At 43.8% G+C, this 27,364-nt stretch overlaps 1 protein-coding gene across 16 annotated transcripts; it reads right to left on the reverse strand.

The window, feature by feature from the left end:
- Positions 1-462: 462 nt before the first annotated feature.
- On the reverse strand, positions 463-27,364 carry LY9 (lymphocyte antigen 9). Of its 16 annotated transcripts, none has more exons than XM_021089558.2 (10): positions 27,227-27,364; positions 23,185-23,370; positions 18,390-18,665; positions 17,528-17,866; positions 15,032-15,301; positions 13,278-13,382; positions 11,995-12,048; positions 4,868-5,100; positions 4,373-4,444; positions 463-1,322 (listed from the first exon to the last, which is right to left on the reverse strand). In XM_021089558.2, exons 1-10 carry the CDS (start codon positions 27,348-27,350, stop codon positions 1,254-1,256), a joined length of 1,728 nt encoding a protein of 575 aa, XP_020945217.1. In that variant the 5' UTR covers positions 27,351-27,364; the 3' UTR covers positions 463-1,253. The 16 variants fall into 16 exon arrangements, with proteins under 16 accessions (XP_020945217.1, XP_020945216.1, XP_013852310.1 ...); XM_021089557.2 differs by having other exon boundaries at positions 4,838-5,100; XM_013996856.3 differs by having other exon boundaries at positions 4,838-5,142.

The raw sequence follows: 27,364 nt of genomic DNA on the forward strand, positions 1-27,364 counted from the left end.
CCATGGGCCCAAGGCCTTTTGGGACACTCTATTCTGTAGCATAATAATGTACATCATTCCCATCTTATGTGTTTTTGTTGAGCTTCTGTGATAATGCCTTACAAAGGTAGTTATTCGGTCAATGACCAGCCAATGAACAAAGCAGTAATTAAACTCCTGCTGCATATGAAGCACTGCCCTGCTCCCCAAAAGTACCTACTGAAGTCCACAGAAGACCTACTGACTCTACAGACCTTCCACAGGGGAGCATGATGACAGAAGCATTGTCCATAAATGGACTGCGAAGTGCACTCAAGTGCAGCATGAATGTGAATCTAGGGCAGTGTAACTTATAGGCAGGGGGACAGGGCTAAGGGAGAGGAGAGATACCATTGCTGTTTTGTATCCAGACCCACATCCAGACCCGACAATAAGAAAGGGAGTTCTTTGGGGTAAATATGGGGCGCTTATACAGAAGAGGCATTTTAAACACTTAAAAATATATCAAAAGAGTGATATACACATATGGTTAAAAAGAAATACTCCACCAGTACAAAAAAAGTATGCAGTAAACACCGCCCACCCCGCCCCGAGGCCAACTCTGTTTCCTCCTGAGAGGCAGCCACTGACAAGTTTTTTGCATTTCCCTTTAGAACTTTTCTTTATATAAACATAGATTATCTGTTTCTTTTTTATGAGATATACACTGTCCTGGACTTTGTGCTTTCCATTCGACAATGTGTCATAAGCCCATTATTGATTAGCACATATCAGTCTTTCCTTTCTTTATACAAGTGGCAGGTTTTGCCAGTGCATGGGTATATACTTTCATGCATTTAACCAGATTCCTACTAGATGGACATTTAGAGTTTTCCCAGTCTTTTGTTAAAAAATATACTACCTACAGTGATTTCACCTATATCTTTGTGTCCATAAGTGGGACTCTCTGTTGAATTTATCCTAGCAGCTCTTTGGAGAACAGTGTGAAAGTCCAGGTCCTCCTCAACAACATTTGACTGGCTTTGGCAGAGTTTTGAAATTTGCGTCAGAGCTGTGAGGCCAAAACAGTATGAGCGTGCAAGGAAATGAAGGGAGCTTGGAGGTTATCTGGTGTGGGAAGTCACAGGGCAGAAGAGGAAGGGCGAGATGCAAATCCAGGCTTCGCTGAGGCACTGGAGGAAATTCTGATGTGCTTCTGCCTACAGGAGTCCCAGCCCTACGAGGTCCAGCAGTCTTTCCAGCCTCGTGGAGAGAGGAGGCAGCTGCTTTTCTTTTCAGGTGACATTTTCATAGGTAGGAACTTCAGAAGACTCAAGATCATTCTGTGGCGATGGTGGCACCATCTGTGAGTCAAAAGACACACAAGACTATGGTTAATAAAGCCTGGAAGGCACCAGTGTTCTCAACCCTGTGCTGGTGAGAGAGAGGAAGATGAGACTGGGCTATGATGGGGCCATCCTATAGAAGTGGGGTCATATGGACTGGCCTAGGGATGGAGCAGTCAACCATGCTGAAGCATTATAGATAATCTCCTAATGGTGAGGACCATGGGCTAGGCTCTCTGGAAGGGAGACAAAAGACAGTTTTGTGAAGCAAATTGAGGATATTAAAAAATGACAAAAGGCTTTACTGTCAAGAAGCTACAGTCTAATAATCCCAATCTCTACTCTAGCTAGAGAAGCAATACAAACATTTATATAAAAATAGGAGTTCCCGTCGTGGCGCAGAGGTTAACGAATCCAACTAGGAACCATGAGGTTGCGGGTTCGATCCCTGCCCTTGCTCAGTGGGTTGACGATCCAGCGTTGCCGTGAGCTGTGGTGTAGGTTGCAGACGCGGCTCGGATCCCGCGTTGCTGTGGCTCTGGCGTAGGCCGGTGGCTACAGCTCCGATTCAACCCCTAGCCTGGGAACCTCCATATGCCGCAGGAGCGGCCCAAGAAATAGCAACAATAACAACAACAACAACAACAACAAAAAAGACAAAAGACAAAAAAAAATAAACGAACATTTATATAAAAATAATCCAGGAGTTCCCTTCATAGCTCAGTGATGAAAAAACCTAACTATGATCCATGAGGATGAGGGTTTGATCCCTGGCTTTCCTCAGTGGGTTAAGGATCCAGTGTTGCCGTGAGCTGTGGTGTAGATTGCAGACGTGGCTTGGATCTGGCATTGCTGTGGCTGTGGTGTAGGCCGGCAGCTACAGTTACAATTGGATCCCTAGCCTGGGCACCTCCATATGCCATGGGTGTGGCCCTAAAAAGCAAAACAAAAAACCAAAAAGCTGAAAAAACAAAATCCAGGCGGTGGAGGTTAAGTTCCAAACTAATAGTCCAAACCATTAGACCTTCATGTTTGGAGGGTTCTGAAGCTCTTTTGTCTGAGAGTGTTCAGGAAAAGCTCTAAAGAGGAGATGAACACAAGCGGAGGGAGAGGGGAGAGGAGGTTAGGTACAGAAATAGCTTGGGAATAGCATAAATCTTTGAGATAATCATTCAGAGGCAATCGTCAAAAAATAATAACTAATGTAGGTTTGAGAATTTCCTGATCAAGTGGGAAATAATGGCTTTGGGAGACCTAGAATCAGAATTTCTGGTCCTGAAAATTCTGAAGGCAAGGAACGAATTGTCAGGAACTTGACTGAGGAAATGCACTGACTTCCCCTTCTACTGTGGGTGAGGGTGGTTTTAGGAGTCTTAAGTTCCTGAAATGGTATAGAAAGCATGCAGGGCTGACCAGACAAGGAGTTGGGGCAGCAGGGTGTGTGTGTGGGTGTTACATAGGACCATTCTGAAACTCAGATCAGGCACTGAGGTCCATGACCGACCAGGATTGACCCAAACACAAAAGGTTGGATTCAAGCAGCTTTGGAAATGTAGAGAACAGTACAGATTTGGCCCCAGGTCAAAGATAGGGTTCTTAGCAGATTCAGCCTTAGGCCATGTTCTAAAAATGAGGACATGAGGCAGGAGATGGTTGAACCAAACAGCATATCTGTACAGGTGTTTACTGAGCAAATTCTATCCATCTTTTAAGGTCTAACACAAACTGTTTGTTTCCTGGCTACCTCGGTGCAGCGCTATCTACCATATCCAACATTTGAAAGATCCTGAGGAACTGCACACATAATAAGTAGTCACGTAGAGTGTTTTTTCTCCTCTTCCAGGTGACCAAATCACTCAAACTCTCCTCCACCAAAGATAGATAAGGCAACAAAGTCAAGGATGGTGCCTTAACTCTATCAGAATCCCTGTGGCACTCAACCCAGTTCTGGGCAAACAAAAGGTATTCAGGAAATATCTACTGATTGGTTCATCAATCACATAATTGAAATTGAGAAGTAGCATAATTGAAAAACATTTGAGCATTTAAAAAATTGTCCGATGGAGCTCCCGTTGTGGCTCAGTGGTTAACGAACCCGACTAGTATACATGAGGACATGGGTTCGATCCCTGGCCTTGATCAGTGGGTTAAGGATCTGGCGCTGCTGTGAGCTGGGGTGAGGTTGCAGGCATGGCTTGGATCCCAAGTTGCTATGGCTGTGGTATAGGCTGGCAGCTACAGCTCCGACTTGACCCCTAGCCTGGGAATCTCCATGTGCCGTGGGTGCATCCCTAAAAAGACCAAAGCAAAAAAAAAAAAAAAAAAAATATTGTCTGAATGATTACAAGGAAGGAATTCTGGGGGAGATTTGAAAGCAAAAGTACAAATGGACCCAACGTTTTCAGTCAAGTGAAAGTGGAGTGGAAAACCAGCAGATGAAGGTTAATTGTTTAATGTTTTTCAGAAACTCCAACTACTATCTGTGTGACCTTAACTGAAATTAATTTCATGAAGCTCAGCTTTTTTGGCTATAAAAAATTTGGAAGACAGCACACTTGTAGAGGTGTTATAAGGATCAGATGAGAGTATGTTTGTCAACGTTAAACTTTATATAAAAGTAGTTATTATTAATGGGAAATCCTATGCTTAAGGCATCTTTTAACACTATAATGGGACAAATGTGTTGTAGTTAATAACTAATTTTCCAAAAGCTTTTGATATTAAGCTGTTGAATATTTCAGGAAATTGCCATTTTGATGGATTAGGGGAGATTTAGAAATATACATTGACCATACAGTATTTGCATTTACAGACTCTCATTCTGGTCAGTGTTATGATTAATTAGTATAAGATTATTAAGTTAATTAGAAATGTTCAGCCTTTGGCCACAGAGATGTAAATGAGGAATATTTGTTTCAGGGTCTCTCTCTGGAGTGTGTCAGGGGATTGCATGGTGGGTGTTTAACTTAAGCTCCTCTGCTATTGGAATCTAGGACTTTCAGTTAAAATGGTCTGGGTAATATTTCCTCCCTTAATGGGCCTTAGGATATGGAGAAAATTGTTCTCACCTTCTGGGGTTTCTGTATAGAGCAGTAGATTGTGGTTGAACTCTCTTTCTTCTGAGGAACTGGAGTCTTTCCCTGTAACAGACAAACACACTAGGCTATCCATAATCACCAAATGAGAGCTTTCCGAAGTTTTTCCCTTTAACCCTTGAAGAGAAGGGACACCCCACCAGGTTCTGGTTTCACGTAGAGGCTCAGAACTGCCTTAGTGCAGTGGAGATAGCATCTCTGGTTTCCCAGAACCTCCCTTATTTACGGTCTAAGAAGGGGAGCTGAGTGTTAAGTTCCTTCATTTCAAGGGGCCCCCAGGTTGGTAAACATGGATAGAATCACGGTTCTTTGCCCATGCACCTCTGGTCCTGTCATTCCCCCCTCCCTCCCCAAGTTTGGAGGTATTAGTCATCCAGGAATTTGGATGATTCTAGAAGGGGGAGGGAGAGGGAAGTTGTATTGATCATAAGAGCCCACCTGCAAGTCAAGGAACACTTGTGTATATACCGTTTCCCCTTCAACCACAAATGAGGGTGCCGTGCCACCCGGAGTGACGAGTTCATACTCTGCTTGGTCCTCAGAGTCCAAGTCGCACATCTGGTCTCTTCCATCTTCGGGCTGGTACATCTCTGTCCTGTCCTCATCCTCCTCAGTTGTTCCATTGCTGTCGGAGCTGCTATCGGAGCTGTGCCTAGGCTGTTGTCTGACAGCCTTAGGGAAAGTGTCCAGCTTTTCATACCCTTGGGAGAGCATGGTGTATAGTGCGTGGTGAGCAGTGGGCTCTGGAACACATTGGGCACGGTTTGTAAAAAGTGTGCGAGCCCCCGCTTCTCTCTCTTGCTTTGGATCCAAGCTGCTCTGACTCCTACCCCAGATGAGGCCTAGAGAACTGGAGGAGAGAGGGTTTCCCCATCTTCCCTCAGGGAGCTCCTTTCCACTCCCCTTTCTTCCTTTCTTGCAAACATTCACTCATTCATTCATTTGTTAACATTCATTGAGTGTAACATGGGATGGACTTAGTGACGCTCAGCAAGCAGATCTCACCCCATTGAATAAACCATCCTAAATGCCATGACAGGTACTTTGGGGAAATACAAAGGTGAATTAGACTTGGTAAAGAAGGAGTACTGTCTAGCTGGTGGTGGGGGGGCACGTCAAATTCAGGCATAAATCAACTAATGTAAGGCCATCTCTGACTAATGTCAGAGGAAAAGTATGAAGAAAGTGCAGAAATGAGAGAAGATAGATGGTTTCTGGTTGGAAAGTGGAGAAGAACTCATGAAGGTGTCAGCATGAAGGTGGGCCTTGACTTCCTGGGGTAGGATTTTGATGAGTGACAGGATATTCTTGGTGGAGGCATAGAACAATCAGAATGAGTGCCTGCTATAAACAGCTGGGTGACATCTACTGCTTTTGGGGCATATCAAGCAACCCATTTGATCTAAGTGTAGAGTAATAATGGCTCATATTTACCGAGTGCCTATCACTGTTCTAAATGTTTTTCATGAATAAATTCATTTAATCTGCATAAAACCCCATGAAGCATAGATAAGAATTATCCTTATTTATGTTTTGCAGTTGAGGAAACTGGAGCATGTAAAAGTTAAACATTTGTCCAAATGAGTGGGAGGACCAGGATTTGAATGCAGGTAGTCTGGCCCCTAATGTTCTTAACTGCTACTCAGTACTGCCCCCTATGGGCTTTGTGTAGGAAAAAAGTAGACAAAAGTTGGCCTGGCCCAATACTGAGTGATAATAGCAGTTTTTACCTATTGAGTGCACACTGTGGATATTGCCCCATGCAGTTTCCACAGCAACTGACAGGTTGGTGCCCTCATTTTGCAAAGTAAGGAAACTAAAATGTAATTAAGACGGTGAAGTAGAAGGACTGGTGCTCACCTTCTCTCATAAAAGCAACAAAATTACAGCGAACTTCTGAACAACCGTCAACCGGATAGACTAAAAACTATCAAAAAAGATATCCTACACCAGAAGACAAAGAGGAGGCCACATAAAGATGGTAGGAGGAGTGATTATGCGATATAAGCAACCCTATACCCTATGTGGGTGGGTGGCCCACAGACTGGAAAGATTTGAAGAAGAAATCAAAAGATTTATAGGCAAGCAAAAACTAAGAGAATTCGGCACAACTAAATCAGCTTTACAACAAATAATAAGGGAACTTCTCTAGGTGGAAAAGAAAAGGCCACAACTAGAAACAAAAATATTTATACATATAGTAAAGGTAGGAAGTCTTCCACATACAAATGTGCTACCAAAATCAGAAATCATGAGAAGAGGAAGGTACAAATGCAGGACACTGGAGATACATTTGAAATTAAGAGACCAGAGTTTCTGTCATGGTGCAGCGGAAACAAATCCAACCAGGATCCATGAGGTTGTGGGTTCGATCCCTGGCCTCACTCAGTGGTTAAGGATCCGGCATTACCATGAGCTGTGGTGTAGGTGGCAGACTTGGCTCGGATCTGGCATTGCTGTGGCTGAGGCATAGGCTAGCAGCTACAGCTCCAATTAGACCCCTAGCCTGGGAACCTCCATATGCCACAGGAGAGGCCCTCAAAAAAAAAAAAAAAAAAAAAAAAAAGACCAACAACTTAGAACAATCTCGTAAATATATAGACTCCTTTATCAAAACTTCATGGTAACTGCAAACCAAAAATCTACAGTAGATACACACACAAATAAGAAAAAGCCATCCAAACACAAAAGATAGTCATTAAACCACAAGAGAAGAGAACAAGAGAAGAAGGGAAGAAAAAAGAGCAACAAAACAGTTAATAAAATGGCAAAAAGAACATACACGTCAATAACTACCTTAAATGTAAGTGGACTAAATGCCCCAACCAAAAGATGTAGACCGGCTGAATGGATACAAAAACAAAGACCAATATATATGCTGTCTTCAAGAGACCCACCTCAGTTCTAAGGACATGTGCAAATTGAAAGCAAGAGGATGGAAGAAAATATTCTGTGCAAACAGAAATCGGAAGAAAGCTAGAGTAGCAATATTCATATCAGAAAAAAACTGACCTTGAAATAAAGAATATTATAAGAGACGAAGAAGGACACTACATAATGATCAAAGGATCAATCAAGAAGAAGATATAGCAATTGTAAATATATAGGCTCCCAATATAGGATCACCTTAATATATAAGGCAACTGCTAACAACCTTAGAAGGAGAAATTGAAAATAACACAATAATAGCGGGGGACTTTAACACTTTGACTTATAGCAATGGACAGATCATCCATACAAAAAATCAACAAGGAACCACAGGCCTTAAATGATACATTAGATCAGATGGACTTAATAGATATTTATAGAACATTCCATCCAAAAGCAGCAGAATACACATTCTTCTCAAGTGCACACAAACTCTAAGATAGACCAATTCTGGGCCAAAAATCAAATCTTAGTAAGTTTAAGAAAATTGAAATCATATCAAGCATCTTTTCCTTTTGTTTTGTCTTTTTGTTGTTGTTGCTATTTCTTGGGCCGCTCCCGCGGCATATGGAGGTTCCCAGGCTAGGGGTTGAATCGGAGCTGTAGCCACCGGCCTACGCCAGAGCCACAGCAACGCCGGATCCGAGCCGCGTCTGCAACCTACACCACAGCTCACGGCAACGCCGGATCGTTAACCCACTGAGCAAAGGCAGGGACCGAACCCGCAACCTCATGGTTCCTAGTCGGATTCGTTAACCACTGCGCCACGACGGGAACTCCTCAAGCATCTTTTCTGACCAAAACACTAAGCGACTGGAAATCAATAAGAAACAAATCTGCAAAAAACACAAACACGTGGAGGCTAAACAATATGATCCTAAACAACCAATGGATCGCTGAAGAAATCAAAGAGGAAAATAAAAAATACCTAGAAGCAAATGACAACAAAGACACAACAATCCAAAACCTATGGGATGTAGCAGAAGCAGTTCTAAGAGGGGGAGTTTATAGTAATGCAAGCCTAACTAAAGAAACAAGAAAAAGCTCAAATAAAAAACCCAAATTTACACCTAAGACAACCAGAGACAGAAAAACAGACAAAACCCAAGCTTAGCTGAAGGAAAGAGATCAAAGATCAGAGCAGAAATAAATGAAATATAAATGAAGAAAACCATGGCAAAGATCAATGAAACTTAAACTGGTTCTTTGAAAAAATCAACAAAATTGAAAAACCCTTAGCCAGATCACCAAGAAAAAAAGAGAGAGGACTCAAATCAATAAAATTAGAAATGAAAAAGAAGTTACAGTGGACATCACAGAAATATAAAGGGTCATAAGGGACTACTACATGCAACTATATGCCAATAAAATGGAAAACCTAGAAGAAATGGACAAATTCTTAGAAAAGTACAATCTTCCAAGACTAAACCAAGAGGAAATAGAAAGATGAACAGACCAATCACAAGTACTGAAATTGAGAATATGTTTAAAAAACTTCCAACAAACAGAAGTCCAGGACCAGACTGGCAAATTCTATCAAACATTTAGAGAAGAGCTAACACTTGTTGTTTTGAAACTATTTAAAAAAATTGCAGAGGAAGGAACACTTCCAAATTCATTCTATGAGTCTGCCATCACCCTGACACCAAAACAAGAGGTGGTATTGGTCTGTAACTTTCTTTTTTTGTGGTATCTTTGTCTGGTTTTGGTATCATGCTTTTTTTTTTTTCATGTGTTTTTTGGCCATTTGTATGTCTTCTTTGGAGAACTGTCTGTCTAAATCTTCTATCCATTTTTTTGATGGGGTGGTTTGGAGAACAAAAGCTACAACCAGGATGGATTCCTGAAAGAGGATAACCAGCGCTAGGAGAAATAGTCTGTCTTCTGTGCTCTCTAGGATTCTCAGAGTGTCATCACTTGGATGTGGCCCATAGTGCAGATGGAGCTATTGTCTCCACTCCAAGAATGGAGACACAAAGACCAGATGGAATAGTAAATCCATGACATTTCTCCAAAGAAGATATACAGATGGCCAAAAACCACATGAAAAGATGTTCAACATCACTAATTATTAGAGAAATGCAAATCAAAACTATGAGGTACCACTTTATACCAGGCAGAAAGGTCATTATCAAAAAGTCTACAAACAATAAATGCTGGAGAGGGTGTGGAAAAAAGGGAACCTTCTTACACTGTTGGTGGGAATGTAAATTGGTGCAACCACTATGGAAACCAGTAAGTAGAATCCTTAAAAAACTAAAAATAGAATTACCATTTGATCCAGCAGTTCTACTCCTGGGCATCTGCCCAGAGAAAATCATGAATTGAAAAGATACATGTACTCCAGTGTTCATTGCAGCACTATATACAATAGCCAAGACATGGGAGCAACTTAAATGTCCATTGACGGAGGAATGGATAAAGAAGATGTGGTACATATACACAATGGAATATTACTCAGCCATCAAAAGGAAAGAAATAATGGCATTTGCAGCAACATGGTTGGACCTAGAAATTATCATGCTAAGTGAAGTTAGTCAGGCAGTGAGACACAAACATCATATATTATCACTTATATGTGGAATCTAAAAAAAGAATATATGATCTTCTTTGCAGAACAGATACTAACTCACAGACTTTGAAAAACTTACAGTTATCAAAAGACAGGTTGGGGGAAGAAGGGAAGGGCTAGGGGTTTGGGATGGCAATGCTGTAAAATTGGGTGGTGACAATCATTGTACAACTATAAATATAATAAAATTCATTGAGTTAAAAGCCAAAAAAAAAAAAAAAGGTAAGGAAATGAAGACGTAGAGACTGAATTACCCAAGATCACTAAAAAGGAGGAGTGCTAGGATTGGGATGCAAGATTGTCTGACTTCAGAACTCACACCTGACCACTAAGTTATCTAGCCTTTTGAGTAACAGACAAAGGCTACAAGGAGCTATCAATGATCTTAGAGCAGACAGAATTAAGGTTTGCAAAGGGGAAGCGGAAGAGATAGCAAGGAGAAACTCTGGAGAAGGACCAGTCAGTTAGGAAACTATTATAAAATTTAGGGAAGAAGTTGCAAGGAGTGGGAAAGTCTGCTAATAAGGACATTAAATAAATTAAGGTACATCTGTAGAATGAAATAAATGGGAGTCAGTCTTAGTCTACATGTAATAATGCTAGGACCTACTGTTAAGTTAAAAAAGCAGATTCACTGAAAAAGAATGGATATATATATTCACTTTGCTGTACACCTGAAACTAACACAACACTGTTAAGTCAACTATACTTGAATAAAATTTATTTTAAAAAAGCAGATTCAGAAAAGTTATAGATTGCTCTCATACGTGTAATCAAAGAAAGAATATATGGCTTGTAAATGCATTAAAATGTTTTGAAAGGATTTAGACATCATATATTGTAACAATGGAGGTCTCTCCAGGGAGAAACCTGGAGATTGGGATTTAGAAGGAGATTTATTTTTAATTTACATCATGTAAATATATGACTTTTCAATGGAAAAAAGAACCCATTCAATAAAACAAACAATTGGTGACAGCATGAACCCAGGCAGTGTCAGAGTGTCAGAGAGAGATAGTGGAGAAATGTAAGAAGCAGGCCTGGGGCACTGAGGAGAGGTGCTGGGGGAGGGCGGAGGGACAGGGATGGCAGTGGTGTCCCCAACACTTTTACTCCTTCTCCTCTTCTAGGAAGGAGGGTGCAAGCTTCAGCGGGCCTGTGTCTATCCTCCTGGCTCTGAGGAGGAAGCTGATGGGAATCTCCATATTCCAGCTTCATTCCCATTTCTTGCCCTCTTTTTTGTGGGTTATACCTTCCCATCAGAAAAGGCTTTACTGAGACCCTGGCTCCCCCCCCACCCCCCGGGCCCTCCTCCTATTCCATGTCTCCATGAGCAGTAACATAGGGTTTTTAAAACAGAGTTTGAGCAGCCAGAGTTTGGGGATTCCTTAGAACTCCAGAGCCTCAGAGTTCCAGGTGGTAATGTAGGCCACTGAGATTCGGGAGTGGGAGAGTAAGGTGCAGGGATCTCAGCTCTCCACCCCAGTGCTCATCAGAACAGCTCCACTTTAACATGTATTGGGCTATTGCAGTGTTGCTTAATATTTTGTTTGAAGAAAGCATCCTTTGGCTTTTTCAAAAATTGAAAGACCGCTGCCTCAGTTATACTCTTGGGTGGTAGGTGTCTACGTAGTCTCATGGGTTTTAATTTCAATCAAGTCTGAATGTTGCTTCTGGTCTTTGTATCTCCATTCTTGGAGTGGAGACAATAGCTCCATCTGCACTAAGGGCCACATCCAAGTGATGACACTCTGAGAATCCTAGAGACCACAGAAGACAGACTATTTCTCCTAGCGCTGGTTATCCTCTTTCAGGAATCCATCCTGGTGGTAGCTTTTGTTCTCCAAACCAGCCTTCTTTAGCACATTGCTTCTCAAACTTTAATAAGCATCTGATTCAACCTACCGATCTTGTTAACATGCAGATTTGTGTTCAGTATTCTAGGGTGGTGCCCAAAATCTGCATTTCTAACAAGCTCTTGGGGGATACCCATGTTGCTGGTCACAAAGGCAATCACACTTTGAGTGGCCCTGCCCTGGAGCTTCCATCTGGCCCGGGGATCCCATAGCCATTGGTGTCATTGGTGATATATTACCTGGTGTGTCAGCTGGGGCCTCCTCTTGACTGGAACTGGAGACTGGGGCTGAACCTGAGAAAACAAGTTAGAAAAGTTTATCAATGAGGCTGTGGGAGGAGAGAGTCTCTGATTCTGTGAGAGTCAAAGCAGAGGGGGAGAGATATCTGAAGACATAGACCCGAAAAAGACTTGAAAGAGAAGGGCGAACCCTGGTGTGAGTACAAGCCCGTGAGAAAGAAGGACCAGAGTCTAGGGTGATCTTCAGCTGAGGAAAAGCCCATCTCTCTGGAAGGGAGAGGTCTAATCCTTCTACGGTACCCACTCATCAGACTGTTTTCCTGGCTCACAGTGATTCTTCCAGGGGCCCTGTGTGTTCTAACCAATCTGTTCTTGCTGGACTTCCATGTCAATGCTGACATTCTAGAAGGTGCTGTCCATCACATAAGCTCATCCCCTTACCCATAGTGATTAGGCCAAGCAATGGTCACATGACCTAAAACCAGGCCAATCAGAGACATCTCTGCAATTCTTCAAATTGCAGTTGGAGGGAACATCTTTTTCCCTTTGCTGGTGTCGGAACTATTAGTGTGTGTGAAGCTGAAGCAACCAGTTGCTGTGGTTTTGTATACTCCACTCCCACCCCTGCCTTTCTGCTGGCTGTGGTAAGAGAGTTAAGCTGGTTTAAAAGGAAAAATGGGGATGATTGATGGAGAGGTCTGGTGACTTCTAGTGACATTTGTTCCTAGGCCAGCTCCTTCCCTTCCTTCCCCATAGATTGATTACGTTGAGTCTGCAAGTAATAATTACTCCTCTTGCACTTCTCTCCACCCTTTTTTTGTCTAAGCTGGTTTGAGTTGGGTTTCAATTATTTGTAACTGAAGAGTCCCAGGAGTTCCCATTGTGGCACAGCAGAAATGGACCCAATTAGTATTCATGAGGATGCGGGTTTGATCCCTGGCCCTGCTCAGTGGGTTAATGATCCAGCATTGCTGTGAGCTGCAGTGTAGGTCATAGACGTGGTTCAGATCCCGAGTTGCTGTGGCTGTGGTGTAGGCTGATAGCTGTAGCTCCGATTTGACCTCTAGCCTGGGAACTTCCATATGCAGTGGGTGTGGCCCTAAAAGATAAATAAATAAAAAAATAAAAGGGTCCCAGCTAACACCCTCTCTCCATTGCTCGGAGAAGAAATGAGGTCTTGGGAGAGAAGGGGTAGAAGGGGATTATGAGAGGTTGAGGAAGTCTCCAAAGGTCCCAGGGAAATGGCCTAGTACTGGCAGATGTCATTGATCTCAGAAACTCACATCGTTTTTTCTTCCATAAGCACCAGCCAGAGATCCCAAAGAACAGAAGGGTGAAAATTATCAGGGAGAGCCAAACCCAAAGCTTTGTGCTTCTTCTCTCAGGCCCTGTGAAGAGGAAAAGAGTGATATTAATATAAATAATAACAAGGGAGTTGGCACAAACAATGGACAAAACAGAGTGTCCATCCTACCTGCCTCTTAAAATCCCATGCTATTGCAGCATATTCCTTTTCATTCATTGATTCTACAGCTATTTATTTATTTATTTATCTTTCTAGGGCTGCAATCAAGGCATATGGAGGTTCCCAGGCTAGGGGTTCAATCAGAGCCGTAGCTGCCAGCCTACAACACAGCCACAGCAATGTGGGATCCAAGCCACATCCTCGACCTACATACACCATAGCTCACAGCAATGACAGATCCTTAACCCACTGTGCAAGGCCAGGGATTGAACCTTCATCCTCATGGGTGTTGACCAGATTCATTTCGGGTGAGCCACGATGGGAACTCCCTTCAGCTATTTATTGAACAGTCATATCCTAGGCAAGAAAGTATAGCAGTGAGGTAGACACTGGCCCTGGTTAGAGAGATTTACTGCATGCCCAATGTCACAGAGTTTTAAGTCCTTGAGTTGAGATTTGACTGCAGGCTGCCAGATTCTAAAACACTCTTATCCACCACACTACACTGCCCCTTCTATAAATGGCATAAGGGGAGTCCTAGGCTCAAGGCAGTGAGTGCAGATTCCTACTGATAAGGGCTCTAAACCCATTTGCCAGGCACAGCCTGACCCTGTATTATCACTTCTTGGGTAGATGTTCCTTTTTTTCTACTTCCCTCTAAAAAAAAGCAGAGCACAGAATTCAGAGTCCCAATCTTGCTTTTGCTGAGTGATCTTATTTGGTGGTTAGTGGTTAGTGTGACTAAGGCATAAATTGTCTATTTAATTTAATTTTAATTAATTAAAATCTAAATTAAGAAATGGTTACTCACTAAAAAACTGACAAGTATATTTGGAACAATTTCGATAGAAACATATTTTTTCAGATGTAAATTTTATGAAATCTAAACGCAGATCAAGAACTGCCCATGGAAATTTAGCATCTGAATTGATATGTGCTGTAAATATAAAATACACACTGGATTTCAAAAACTTAGTACACACTGAAATGTAAATTTATCTCATGAATAATTCTTTGTATTGAATACATGTTCAAATGATGATATTTTGGATATATTGGGTTAACTAAAATGTATAATTGGAGTTCCTGTTGTGGCTCAGTGGTTAATGAACCCCACTAGCATCCATGAGGATGAGGGTTTGGTCCCTGGCCTCGTTTAGTAGGTTAAGGATCCAGTGTTGCCGTGAACTGTGGTGTAGGTTGCAGATGAGGCTTGGATCCCAAGTTGCTGTGACTGTGACGTAGGCCGGTAGCTGCAGCTCTGATTTGACCCCTAGCCTGGGAACCTCCATGTGCTGTTGGTGTGGCCCTAAATAGGCAAAAGACAAAAAAAAAAAAAAAAAAAAAATCGTTAATTTTACCTGTTTCTTTTTGCTTTTTCTAATGTGAGTATTATAAACTTAAATTACATATGTGGCTTCCATTATCCTTCTATTGAAATGTGCTGCTCTAAAAGACTCTCGCTCACCCTCCCTCACAGCACAGCACTTTCATAAAGAACTCTCAGAATATAACTCCTGGTTCTGAGAACCGAGGGATCCAAGGTCTGGCTGAATAGAGATAGAGAGCAACCTGGACAAATGTTTCCAGAAAGAAATTGCCAGGAGTTGTTGCTGACAGGGTTGCTGGCTGTGCACGTGAAGTTGGGGTGTTTTTCTCCGCTTCTCCAGGAGACACTAAGGTGAGGTCCCCCTTGGGACCTGACAGCTCCTTTCTGCAGGGGTGTCCATCTGTATGTCACGTTGTGTCCACTGTCCTCCACTGAGCATGTCAGGTTGACCCTGCAGATGCCATCCTTGGTGTGCCTGAGGCTCCAGGTGACTTTTGGCTTCTTCAGCCTTCCTGTGTGAGGAGAGAGGCAGACCAGATGACCAGTCAGGCAGTCAATACGCCATCACACGTTCAAAATATATTCATGTAATCGTGTGTTGACACTGCCTTAGGGCTTGGAAGGTGCCTCCAGGAGCGTGCCCCACCTTTCCCTGGTAGCTGTGAAATAAATTTTACTTGTCTTTGATCCTTTGCTGCTCAGCTGTGAAATAAAGGAATTAATTTGAAAGATGAAAAAAGAGGAGTTCCTGTGGTGGCTCAGTGGTTAACAAATCCGACTAGGAAGCATGAGGTTGCAGGTTCAATCCCTGGCCTTGCTCAGTGGGTTAAGGATCTGGCGTTGCCGTGAGCTGTGGTGTAGGTCGCAGATGCGGCTCAGATCCTGTGTTGCTGTGGCTCTGGTGTAGGCTGGCAGCTATAGCTCTGATTCGACCCCTAGCCTGGGAACCTCCATATGCCGCAGGAGCAGCCCTAGAAAAGGCAAAAAAAAAAAAAAAGGAAGATACCACATCATTGTACACAGTATACTATGCACTGAAAAACAAGCAAACCAAGCAACTCAAATAAGCGCAGTGCTTTCACATGCCCTTCAAGGCTTGTGAAATTGAGGTCCCATTATCTACTTTGGTGACTTACTTGAGATAAGGAATATGGAGAGGTGAGCAAAGCACTGTCGCAGAGGAAGTAATCAATAAATGTTAACAATTTAAAAAGCAATGTAAGACTAGCACGGTTTATTTCCAATTCTTTTTTTTTTTTTTTTTTTTTTTTTTTTCTTTTTAGGGCTGTACCCACGGCGTATGGAGGTTCCCAGGCTAGGGGTCTAATCAGAGCTACAGCTGCCAGCCACAGCCACAACCACAGCAACGTCAGATCTGAGCCACATCTTAGGCCTACACCACAGCTGGATCCTTAACACTACTGAGTGAGATCAGGGATCGAACCTGCAATGTCATGGTTCATAGCTGGATTCATTTCTGCTATACCACCACAGGAACTCTTCCAATTTCTTATTATTTTCACTTGATCTTCTTCTTGGTTCTTTGACATTTGAGTCACAGTGGGCAATAGATGTGAACTAGCTGACTTGCATATTTTAGCAGAACTATGTTTAGTGATTCTTTTTACAAGCCCAGGCCGGGTAGAGGTTGACCATGTCTGAATGGTACATGTGAAGGAACTGACAAATGCAAATTAAGGAAACCATCCAGGAGTTCCCTTTGTGGCTCAGCAGTTAACAAACCCGACTAGGATCCATGAGGATGGGGGTTTGATCCCTGGCCTCACTCAGTGGGTTAAGAATCCGGCATTGCCATGAGCTGTGGTGTAGGCTGCAGACGTGGCTTGGATCCCGTGTTGCCGTGGCTGTGGTTAGGCCAGCAGCTGTAGCTCTGATTAGACCCCTGGCCTGGGAACCTCCATGTGCCACGTGTGTGGCACTAAAATAGCAACAACAACAACTACCCCCCCCCAAAAATAACCCTTAAAAAACCCACAAAAACTATCCAGCCAAGCTCCTGTGAAGCCCAGGGCTGAGGAAGAAGACTGTGATTTCTGTCCCTTACACTTGGGGAGGCTGAGTAGCCTTCCAAGTTGTCAGAGGTCACAGGACTTTTAAGGTTTTCCTCCTTCGTCTTCTATGGTTTTACCCGAGCCAGCTTTGCCCTTATGCAAATTGATAATGTTCTTTAAGAATACAGGCTGAAGAGCTTCTGGTCACACCTGACAACCAATGCAGGAGGACAGGGCAAGTACTGAAATCTTAACTGCAAGCCTGGAAGAAAGGGGACTGGGATAGAGTTTGCCCAGCTGCTGGTTGCATTGTCCTCCCGTGAACCGATTGGTTTGAATGGAGCAGCTGTCCTAGTCATCTGAGGTGTTTTGTAGGAGGAGGTAGGTGGGATAGGCAGCAAAGAAGAAAAACCTTTTCAGGAAAGGAATTGAGGTGTTCCCGTCGTGGTGCAGCGGAAACAAATCTCACTAGGAACCATGAGGTTGGGGGTTTGATCCCTGGCCTCGCTCAGTGGGTTAAGGATCTGGCTTTGCTGTGAGCTGCGGTATAGGTCGCAGATGCAGCTCGGATCCCGAGTTGCTGTGGCTCTGGTGTAGGCCGGTGGCAACAGCTCCGATTAGACCCCTAGCCTGGGAACCTCCATATGCCGCGGTGCAGCCCTCAAAAGACAAAAGACAAAAAAAAGAAAAGGAATTGAATGATGGGTGCTCTACTCAGACACTCACCGTAGACAAGCAAGTTGAAATGTTTTGTGATAGCCACTCTGGTGTTTGAGCACACATAGGCATGGTAGGGGCCGGCATCCTCCATCCTCAGCTGGCTGATCTTTAGGGAATAGTCTTGGTTGGAGACCCACAACGTGTTCTTATGGGGATCTTTGAACTCAGTGAGCTGATTGGCTGTTGCTGCTTCTCCCTGCTCTTTGCTGATGATAGACGTGTTAAACATCCAGACAACGTTCTCTATGTGCTGACTGTCTTGGAGTGCCAGGGACAGAGTGATGGACTCTCCCAGGATCCCCATCACTGTCTCCCCTGTTGGTTCTCCTCTGGAGGCTCCAGGACCTGCAATCAGAGATATGGCATTGCAGCTTCAGCCACTGGCCCTGCACCCTTGACCTCCAGCCAGCCTGCAGGGGACTATAACCCCATAGACCCTTCTGCCAAGGCCCCCTTTCCCTTTCTCTGATGAGAAATCCCTGCTATTTTCCCATGACCACTTGTTGTGCACAGGTGTGCACCTGGCGTTGCCTATCGCATACCCAGGCCTATGCTTCCCTCTCTGAGGGGGAAGACCTTCTGAGGAGACGCTAGGAGATGCCCCTATCCAAGCAAGGAGCAATGTGGATTTCTGCATCCGTACTTCTTTCCCTCCCTTGCTCTGTCCTTAGAGTTTCACAGTGCCCTGGGAAGCCCCAAGTCCTCTGCCAGTCTCTCAGCCTCCTGAGGGTGGGGAACAAGGGGTCTTCAGGCCTGGTCTCTTACATCCCCACCTCATTTGGGTGCTGCTAGAATCCTGGGGTTTAGACTCTATAGCTGCCTAAACTGTTTCTGGAATCCCCTGGAGGGTGTAAGTGGAGCCAGTTACCTGTACAGAACTGCCAGGCATAGACAGGGCGGGAGCTGCTCTGGCTGACGGGGTTCTTGGCTGTGCAGATGTAGGGCAGGTCTGGGTCACAGGGCAACCAGGAGATGGTGAGAGTAGAGCCATCCAAGGATTTGACAGCACGGGGATCCCTCAAAGTCCAGTGGTACTGAACGTCCTCCCCTGTCCCCTCCACGGAACAAAGCAGGGTGAAGTCACAGGAGGCGTTCTCAGACATGTTCACAGACTTCATGGTGACTTGGGGCTCCTGCAGCTGTTCTGCAGGGACAATGACAATGGAAAGACTATTCAGACCTCTTGTCCAGCAGGAAAGGGCCAAGAGAAAAAGGTGGTAAGGAGTTCCCGTTGTGGCTCAGCGTGAACGAACCTGACTAGTATCCATGAGGACTCAGGTTTGATCCCTGGCCCTGCTCCGTGGGATATGGGTCTGGCATCACCGTGAAATGTGGTGTAGCTCTCAGATTCAGCTAGGATCCGACATTGCTGGGGCTGTGGTGTAGGTCGGTAGCTGTAGCTCCAATTAGACCCCTAGCCTGGGAACTTCCCTATGCTGCAGGTGCAACCCTAAAAAACAAAAAACAAAAAAACAAAAATAGGTGGTGATGGCGGAGGAGCTGGGGGCAGAAGAAAGAGGATAGCATTTTCTGTTCCAGTGGGAAGTGTGTGTTTTTTCCTCTGCAGGTTCCCACTGCAAGTTAGGTTGAGTGCCTCTCCTCTGTGCTTCCATAGTATCCTCTATAGGTGTTATCAGCATGGCTCAACCTAACAATAGTCTGATTACTTCTCTCTCTCCTCCACCAGTCTGTTAACTGTTGACAATAGGGCCAATGCCTATGTCTGAACATCTAACACCTGACTGGCCCATGAAAGATACTCATGAATGTTTGGTAAATATGTGGATGAATGAGCCAGCCCCAAACACCGAAGAGTTGGAAGCTCTGCTCTAGAATTGGAATTGCCCTTGCCTTTCGGTCTAAATTTAGGACTCATTGTGCTTCCAGAATTTCTTCCTGGTCCTCTCCTTCCCTTTTATTCCATCTTCTCTGGTCACAGGGAGTGTGTGTGTGTGTGTGTGTGTGTATAAGTTCACTTTTTTTTTGAATAGGCAGTACATATATAAAATTGAAATCACAAAGATGCAAACACACACACACACACACACACACACCAAACAAGTTTTCTCATTCCCAGCCACCTATTTCCTCTCCCCAGGAGTTATTGTTCCTGGAGGCAACTAATATTTTAAGTTCCTTATTGCTATTTCCAGAGATATTCTAATTATAGACACATATTTGATAACATAGTATACAAATTGTCCTAAACCTTTTAAAAAACTTAATAATACATCTTAGAAATTTTTGGTGTTAGTACCTATTCATTCCATTTCTGTTAGTTGCATAGCACTCCATTTCCTTAATATGCATAGAGCACCCTCCAAATCAATCCAAAAGTCAAATGAGTGTTCCCGTTGTGGCTCAGTGGTAATGAACCAGACTAGTAACCATGAGGATGTGGGTTCAATCCTGGCCTCTCTCAGTGGGTTAAGTATCCAGTATTGCTGTGAGCTGTGGTGTAGTTTGCAGATGTGTTGCTGTGTTGCTGTGGCTGTGGTGTAGGTCAGCAGCTGCAGCTCCGATTCAACCCCTAGCCTGGGAACTTCCATATGCCACATGTGTGGCCCTAAAAGAAAAAAAAAGGTCAAATGATCTGATAGAAGGAGGATGTCATAGATGGAATTGTGTCCCCCCAAAGTTCATATGTTGAGATCCCAACCCCCAGTATTTCAGAGTGTGATTGTATTGGGATATAGAACTGTATTTAGAAGTAGAGGTGATTAAGTTAAAATAGAGTCATTAGGATGGCCCCTCATCCAACATGACTGGTGTCCTTATAAGAAGAGGAGATTAGGACACAGACAAAACAGAGAGATAACTGTCTGAAGACATGGAGAAAGAAGGTGACCATATACAGGCCAAAGAAAGAAGCCTCAGAAGAAACATAACCTGTTGACACATTGACCAACCTCCAAACTTGTAAGAAAATAAGTCTTTGTTAAGTTACTCAGTCTGTGCTATTTGGTTATGGCAGCTCTAGCATGCCAATATAGATTTGGGCACCAGAAGTGGGGTGCTGCTGTTAACAAATACCCAAAAATGTGGAAATAGTTTTGGAACTGGTAAATGGATAGAAGCTGGAAGAGTTTTAAGGTGCATGTTAGAAAAAGCCTAGCTTGTCTTCAAGAGACTATTCATAGAAATATGGATGTTAAGGGGGATTCTGTTAAGAGCTCAGAAATGAAAAAAGAGAGCTGTAGAGAAAGCTTCTATTATCTCAGAGGTAGACATATTTTATCATCAACATAATGTTGGTAGATAGAAACATTACAGGTGTTGCTGGCAATGTATCAGTTGAAAATGAAGAACATGTTATTGGAGGAAAGGTGATACCTATTATAAAGTGACAGAGAACTTAGATCTTGCTATAGTGTTTTGTAGAAAGTAGAACATTTAAGTGATGAACTGGGTGTTTAGCCAAGGATATTTCTAAGCAAAGCACTGAGGGCGCTGCCTGTTTTCTCTTTCTGACTGTAGAAAAATGTGAGAGAAGAGAGGGAAACTGGTAAGGAAGAAGAAACCATAATTAGAATGTTTGTAAAATTCTCAGACTGACTGTATTGCAAAAAATGAGAATTTATGTCTGGAGAGAACACTGAGGGTCTGGACAGACAAGGTTTGCTGAAAAGATTATGGTGTGATTCATGGATCCAATCAACCATTTCGGTAGAAATTTTGCCAGCTTAGACTGGAAGGACACAGATGGAACAAAATGAAGGAAGGTTATAATATTTGGGGGATTTTTCTTCTTTACGGCTGCACCTGCGGCATATGGAAGTTCCTAGGTTAGGGATTGAATTGGAACTGCAGCCATGACAACACCAGATCCTTAACCCATAGAGCAAGGCCAGGGTTCAAACCTGCACCTGCATGAAGGCTATGTTGGGTTCTTAACCTACTGAGCCACTGTGGGAACGCCTAGATTTGGAGGATTTTACGGGACCAGCCAATAGAGATAACCAGCCAAGACCATGCCTTATCCTTCAAGAAAAGGGAAGAATGACCCCAAAGGCAGTTCAGAGGTCAACAGGGCTGCCACTGGCACTGTGGGCCTCGAAGGTATAGGCCCAGGGGGTGTTAGTAGGGTGGTTTCCTCATTGGTTCCAGGGGCAGGGCTGCTGCTCAGTGCCAAGGAAATGGGCCCTGAGGATAGATCACACAGCCAAAGAGGATTATCCTCAAACCTTAGCATCTAATGGATTTTGCCCTGATAGGTTTTAGATTTGTTAGGGACCTGTGACCCCTCTCTTCTTTCTGATTTCTCCCTTTTGTTGTGAGTCACATGGGAAGTCCTCTGACTTCTCCTTTTTGGAATGCAGATGTTTATGTTATGGCTGTCCCATTGTGGAAGCAGGTCCCATCCTGTCTGTTTTCACATGTTCACAACTTAAAAGAAATTTTGCCTCAGGATGACTTACACCTCAAGTCTCACTTATACATGGTTTAGACACCATTTAAATAAGATTTCGGACTTAGTTATGGAAGAGATGAAGAGTTTTGGAGCTGTTCAGATGAAGCGAATGCATTTTGCATGCGAGAAGAACATGAGCTTTGGGGAGCCCAGAGGGCAGCATGTTACAGGCTGAATCAAAATTTCTGTTTTTTTGTTTGTTTGTTTGTTTTTGCTTTTTAGGGCCATGCCTGCAGCATATGGAGGTTCCCAGGCTAGGGGTCGGATTAGAGCTGCAGCTACCAACCTATGCCACAGCCACAGCAATGCAGGATCTGAGCTGCATCTGTGACCTGTACTATAGCTTGTGGCAACGCCAGATTCTTAACCCACTGAGTGAGGCCAGGGGTTGAACCCTCATCCTCATGGATACTAGCTGGGTTTGTTACCACTGAGTCACAAGAGGAACTCCCAATATTCATATGTTGAAGTCATAATCCGTAGTACCTCAGAATGTGACTGTCTTTGGAGATAGAGCCTTTAAAGAGATAATTAAGTTAAAATGGGGTTGTTAGTGTGGGCCTCAATTCAATATGACTAGTGTCCTTATAAAAAGGGGAGAGTACGGAGTTCTTGCTGTGGTGCAGCAGGATCTGCAGCATCTCTGAAGCACTAGGATGCAGGTTCAATTCCTGGCCCAGCACAGCGGGTTTAAGGATCTGGTGTTGCCACAGCTGCAGTGCAGGTCATAACTGCAGCTGGGATCTGATCCCTGGCCCAGTAACTCCATTTAATGTGGGGTGGCCAAAAAAAGGAAAAAAAAAAAAGAGAGTAAGATACAGACAACACAGAGGGACGGCCATGTGAGGACACGTCAAGAAGGTAGCGATCTGCAAGCCAAGGGATGAAGCCTCAGAAGAAATCAGACTTGTCGTCACCTTGATCTTGGACTTCTACCCCCTAAAATTGTGAGAAAATAAATTTCTGTTGTTTAAGCCACCCACCCCAGTCTGAGATAATTTCTTACGGTAGCCCTAGCAAGCTAGATGGGTAATAGATATTAACCAAGAGTTGCAGAAAAGAGAAACGAGTGACTCTTAAATGGGCTGTTTTTCACTCTTGACATCTATATTTATGGAATTGGGTGAAAATGACCAATGGGATGATTCTCTTTGTCCTAGAGAAAGAAATTCCTGGAGAGAGAGAGAGAGAAAAAAAGCCCGTCCTTTTAAAAATAAAAGGCCAAAATCCACCGATGCTCCCTGGAACTCACCATAGATGTGCAGGAAGAATTCCTCATTTATAGTGACTTCAGAATTCTTTTGGTTTATTTGGGCTTTATAGGATCCTGCATCTTTCCAAGTCAGCTTGTTGATAGATAAGGAGTTGTTCTGGGCGAAGATGTTTATTCGGCCCTGGTAGCTTCTGTCCATAATGATGATATCAGATCTTGGGGTTACTAAAGCAAGAGCATTTTGGGGATCATTCCAGGCGATGTGCTCAATTTCCATGTCGACTGAAATGTTCAGGGGGAGAATCACTGAACCTCCTAGAAGCCCTCTTACCACTGTTGGGGTGGAGTGAGAGGCTCCTAGCCCTGTAGAGACAGGAGAGGGACTTGGAGGAGCAGCTGGAGTTCTCAAGCCAGTCTTTATTCATTCATTCATTTGTTCATTCAATAAACACATACTGGTAATAATTTCTAGATGTTGAAAAATAAAATGAGATTTTGGCCCATCTCTCTGAAGGTCCATTGTCTAGCAATGTAACATTCATTCATTCATTCATTCACCAAACATTCTGTAAGAATGTAGCTACAATAATCAGGAAAATAGACTTTTTTGGGGGGTTCTGTTCCAACAGGGAAATTCACATTGTAATTTTGGATGAATTTCTGAATTTCTCTGAGAATCGAGTTACTCATCCATAAGACAGAAATATTCCCACTTGTACCATCTTTCTCCAGGGATATTGTAGAGATTAAATAAAAACAGGTTACTGTAAATGATAAAGAACTAATGAATTAAAAAAAAGGAGCCTCTAAAAAAATAAGAAGTATTGATGGATAGAAGCCCAGAAGTTGCTAGATCTTGGCTGGGCACATATGAATGTGTTTTATAACTGATAAACAAGGCTTCATAGACTTTTAGTGGGAGGATAAGGATGTGCTCCCCACAGGTCAGATCATACTGCAGCAAACACTGCTATGTAGCTCCCTGTGCAGTGACAGGAGTCCCAGATATCAGCCATCATATATATATATATATTTTTTTGCCTTTTTTATGACCATACCCGCAGCATATGCAGGTTCCCAGGCTAGGGGGTCTAATCAAAGCTCCAGCTGCTGGCCTACGCCACAGTTACAGCAATGCCAAATCTGAGCCGTGTGTGCAAACTCCACCACAGCTCATGGCAACACTGGATCCTTAAGCCACTGAGAGAGGCCAGGGATCAAACCCACAACCTCATGGTTCCTAGTCAGATTCATTTCTGCTGCACCACAACAGGAACTCCTCAGCCATCGTATTAGAACTACATCATTTGACAAATAATGATGGGGGGTTTTTCAAATATTGTGATAACTGAATTTCACTTGCCCATCCTTCAATACTTTCTGGACAATGTAATTAATAGCGATTATTATAATAACAATCATAGCTTCCACCAACTTTGTGCCACATGCTTTACACATATTATCTCTAATCTATAAAACAGATAATACCTCTTATAACTATATCCTCTTAAGAAATAGAGGCTCACACACCTAATATATGATGGAGCAAGGATTTTTTTTTTTTGTCTTTTTTTTTGTCTTTTTGTTGTTGTTGTTGTTATTCTTGCTATTTCTTGGGCCGCTCCCGCGGCATATGGAGGTTCCCAGGCCAGGGGTTGAATCGGAGCTGTAGCCACCGGCCTACGCCAGAGCCACAGCAACGCGGGATCCGAGCCGCGTCTGCAACCTACACCACAGCTCACGGCAACGCCGGATCATTAACCCACTGAGCAAGGGCAGGGACCAAACCCGCAACCTCATGGTTCCTAGTCGGATTCGTTAACCACTGCGCCACGACGGGAACTCCTGGAGCAAGGATTTAATTGTAAATGTTCCTGATATTAAAGCTGGGGGAGGGGTGTCAGAACTTTCACCCTCTTTCCTCCTAAGTTCCTGAAACAATTCCTTGGAAACACAAAAGCATCAAAGAAATTCACTTCTAGACCAAAAGAGTGAGGTTTGTGGTCACCCTAATTAGTGGAGCCAGATAGACAGAGATGCTCTTTGCCCTGAACTATTTTTTTTGTTTGTTTGTTTTTTCGTCTTTTTTAGGGCTGCACACTCAGCATATGGAGGTTCCCAGGCTAGGGGTCTAATTGGAGCTGTAGCCACTGGCCTGTGCCACAGTCACAGCAATGCCAGATCTGAGCTGCGTCTGTGACCTACACCATAACTCATGGCAACGCTGGATCCTTAACCCACTGAGTGAGGCCAAGAATTGGACCTGCAACCTCATGTTTCCCAGTCGGATTTGTTTCCGCTGCACCACGACGGGAACTGCTGCCCTGAACTATTTGCAATTCACTGCATTGACTGTCTGAGGCTTGGATGTCATGGGATGTGGCTAATTCCAGGCTTATCCACCCAACCAAGAAGCACCCCAAGAGCTGGGTGTGGATATAAATAGCCCTTCTGCTTTCTGTGGTTTTTTAAAAATTTATTTTTATTATTATTATGTTTTAGGTTTTTTTTCTGTTATAGCTGATTTACATTGTTCTATCTGTTTCTGCTGTACAGCAAAGTGACCCAGTCTCATACACACACACACACACACACACACACAAATTGTGAGGTATGCATATATATACATTATACATATATACACATTCTTTTTCTCACCTTATCCTCCATCATGTTCCATCACAAGTGACTAGATATAGTTCCCTGTGCTATACAGCAAGATCTCATTGCTTGTCCACTCCAAATGCAGTCGTTTTCATCTACTGACCCCAAACTCCAACTCCATCCCACTCCTTCCCCCTCCCCCTCGGAAATCACAGGTCTGTTCTCCAAATCCATGAGTTTGTTGCTTTTCTGTAGAAAGGTTCATTTGTGCCATATTAGATACCAGCTATAAGTGATATGCTTCCTGCTTTTTTTATGGTAAGCAAAGATGAGATGGAAAGTGACAAAGAGGGAGTTCCTGTCGTGGCACAGTGGTTAACGAATCCAACTAGGAACCATGAGGTTGTGGGTTCGGTCCCTGCCCTTTCTCAGTGGGTTAACGATTTGGCGTTGCCGTGAGCTGTGGTGTAGGTTGCAGACGTGGCTTGGATCCCACGTTGCTGTGGCTCTGGCGTAGGCTGGCGGCTACAGCTCCGATTAGACCCCTAGCCTGGGAACCTCCATATGCCGTGGCAGCGGCCCAAGAAATAGCAAAAAAAAAAAAAAAAAAAAAAAAAAAAAAAAAGAAAGAAAGTGACAAAGAGGTCAGACTGAAATTCAGCTCGGGGGGTCTAGGCTCCTTCTATCCCCATACATGCATCTAGGAGTTTTTCTAGAGTTCTCCTCACCACCCACCCCCAATGCTATAAGGTCCCTAGTTCTACCTGCACCATCCTCCCTGAAGCCCTGGCAGGGAAGCAGAGTGCCAGCGGTACAGTAGCGGCCAGCATCTCAGGTGGTTGAGATCCTCCCTAGGGTGCTGGCTCAGCTCTGCCCACTGGAGAGGGGTGGCCCAGGCCATGCCCCTGAGGAACGTTTCCCAGAAACTAGCAGGGCTTGGGTCTTGAGGGAGAGGTAGGATGTTGGGAAGAAAGAATATTCAGAGAGAAGCCACCTAGCCTAGACACAGACCATCTCCAGATCCCCTGTGAGGTCTTCGTCATCCAGGATATGTGATAAACAAGGCCGGACGTGGAACGAAGCTCCAGCAGTTCCAACCCTCCATAGGAAACTGATAGGTGGCTTCTTATCAGGAGAAGTTTCCTATATCTCCCTGTGAGTTTTACCCACGTTGTATAGGGAACGAACTCATCAGTCAGCATTTCTTAGCAGGAAAATGTGAGGGGGACGAGCAATACAGTTTGAGCCCGGAGTTCTTTGAGACGGGGGCTAGAATGACACCTGCTCATGGTATGTGACTATGTACACACATGCACACACACACCCACACACACAGATCAGAGTAAGGTGGAACCTGCAGAATAATTACCAAAGGAGAGGATTTTTCCTGCTTTTAACAACCAGAAGCCCCAGCGAAATGTGACCAGCCTCCGAGGAACACCAGTAGCAGGTGGCGATGGCCGTAGAGTGGACTTACCCATGAGCAGGAAGAGAAGCGGGATCCATAGAAAGAGAGAGAGTATGTGTGGCTGACTCTTCAGTGTCTTACTGGAGGAAGGTTGTAGAGCCCTGCCATATATTCGCCTCCTTGGGCTCGCCATGATGATCGATTTTC

The sequence above is a fragment of the Sus scrofa genome, chromosome 4, assembly GCF_054392235.1.
Source record: "Sus scrofa isolate SSC_HxYL_T2T_F1_AM1 chromosome 4, Sscrofa_HxYL_maternal_Yorkshire_Landrace_v2.0, whole genome shotgun sequence".
NCBI classification, from domain to species: Eukaryota; Metazoa; Chordata; class Mammalia; order Artiodactyla; family Suidae; genus Sus; species Sus scrofa.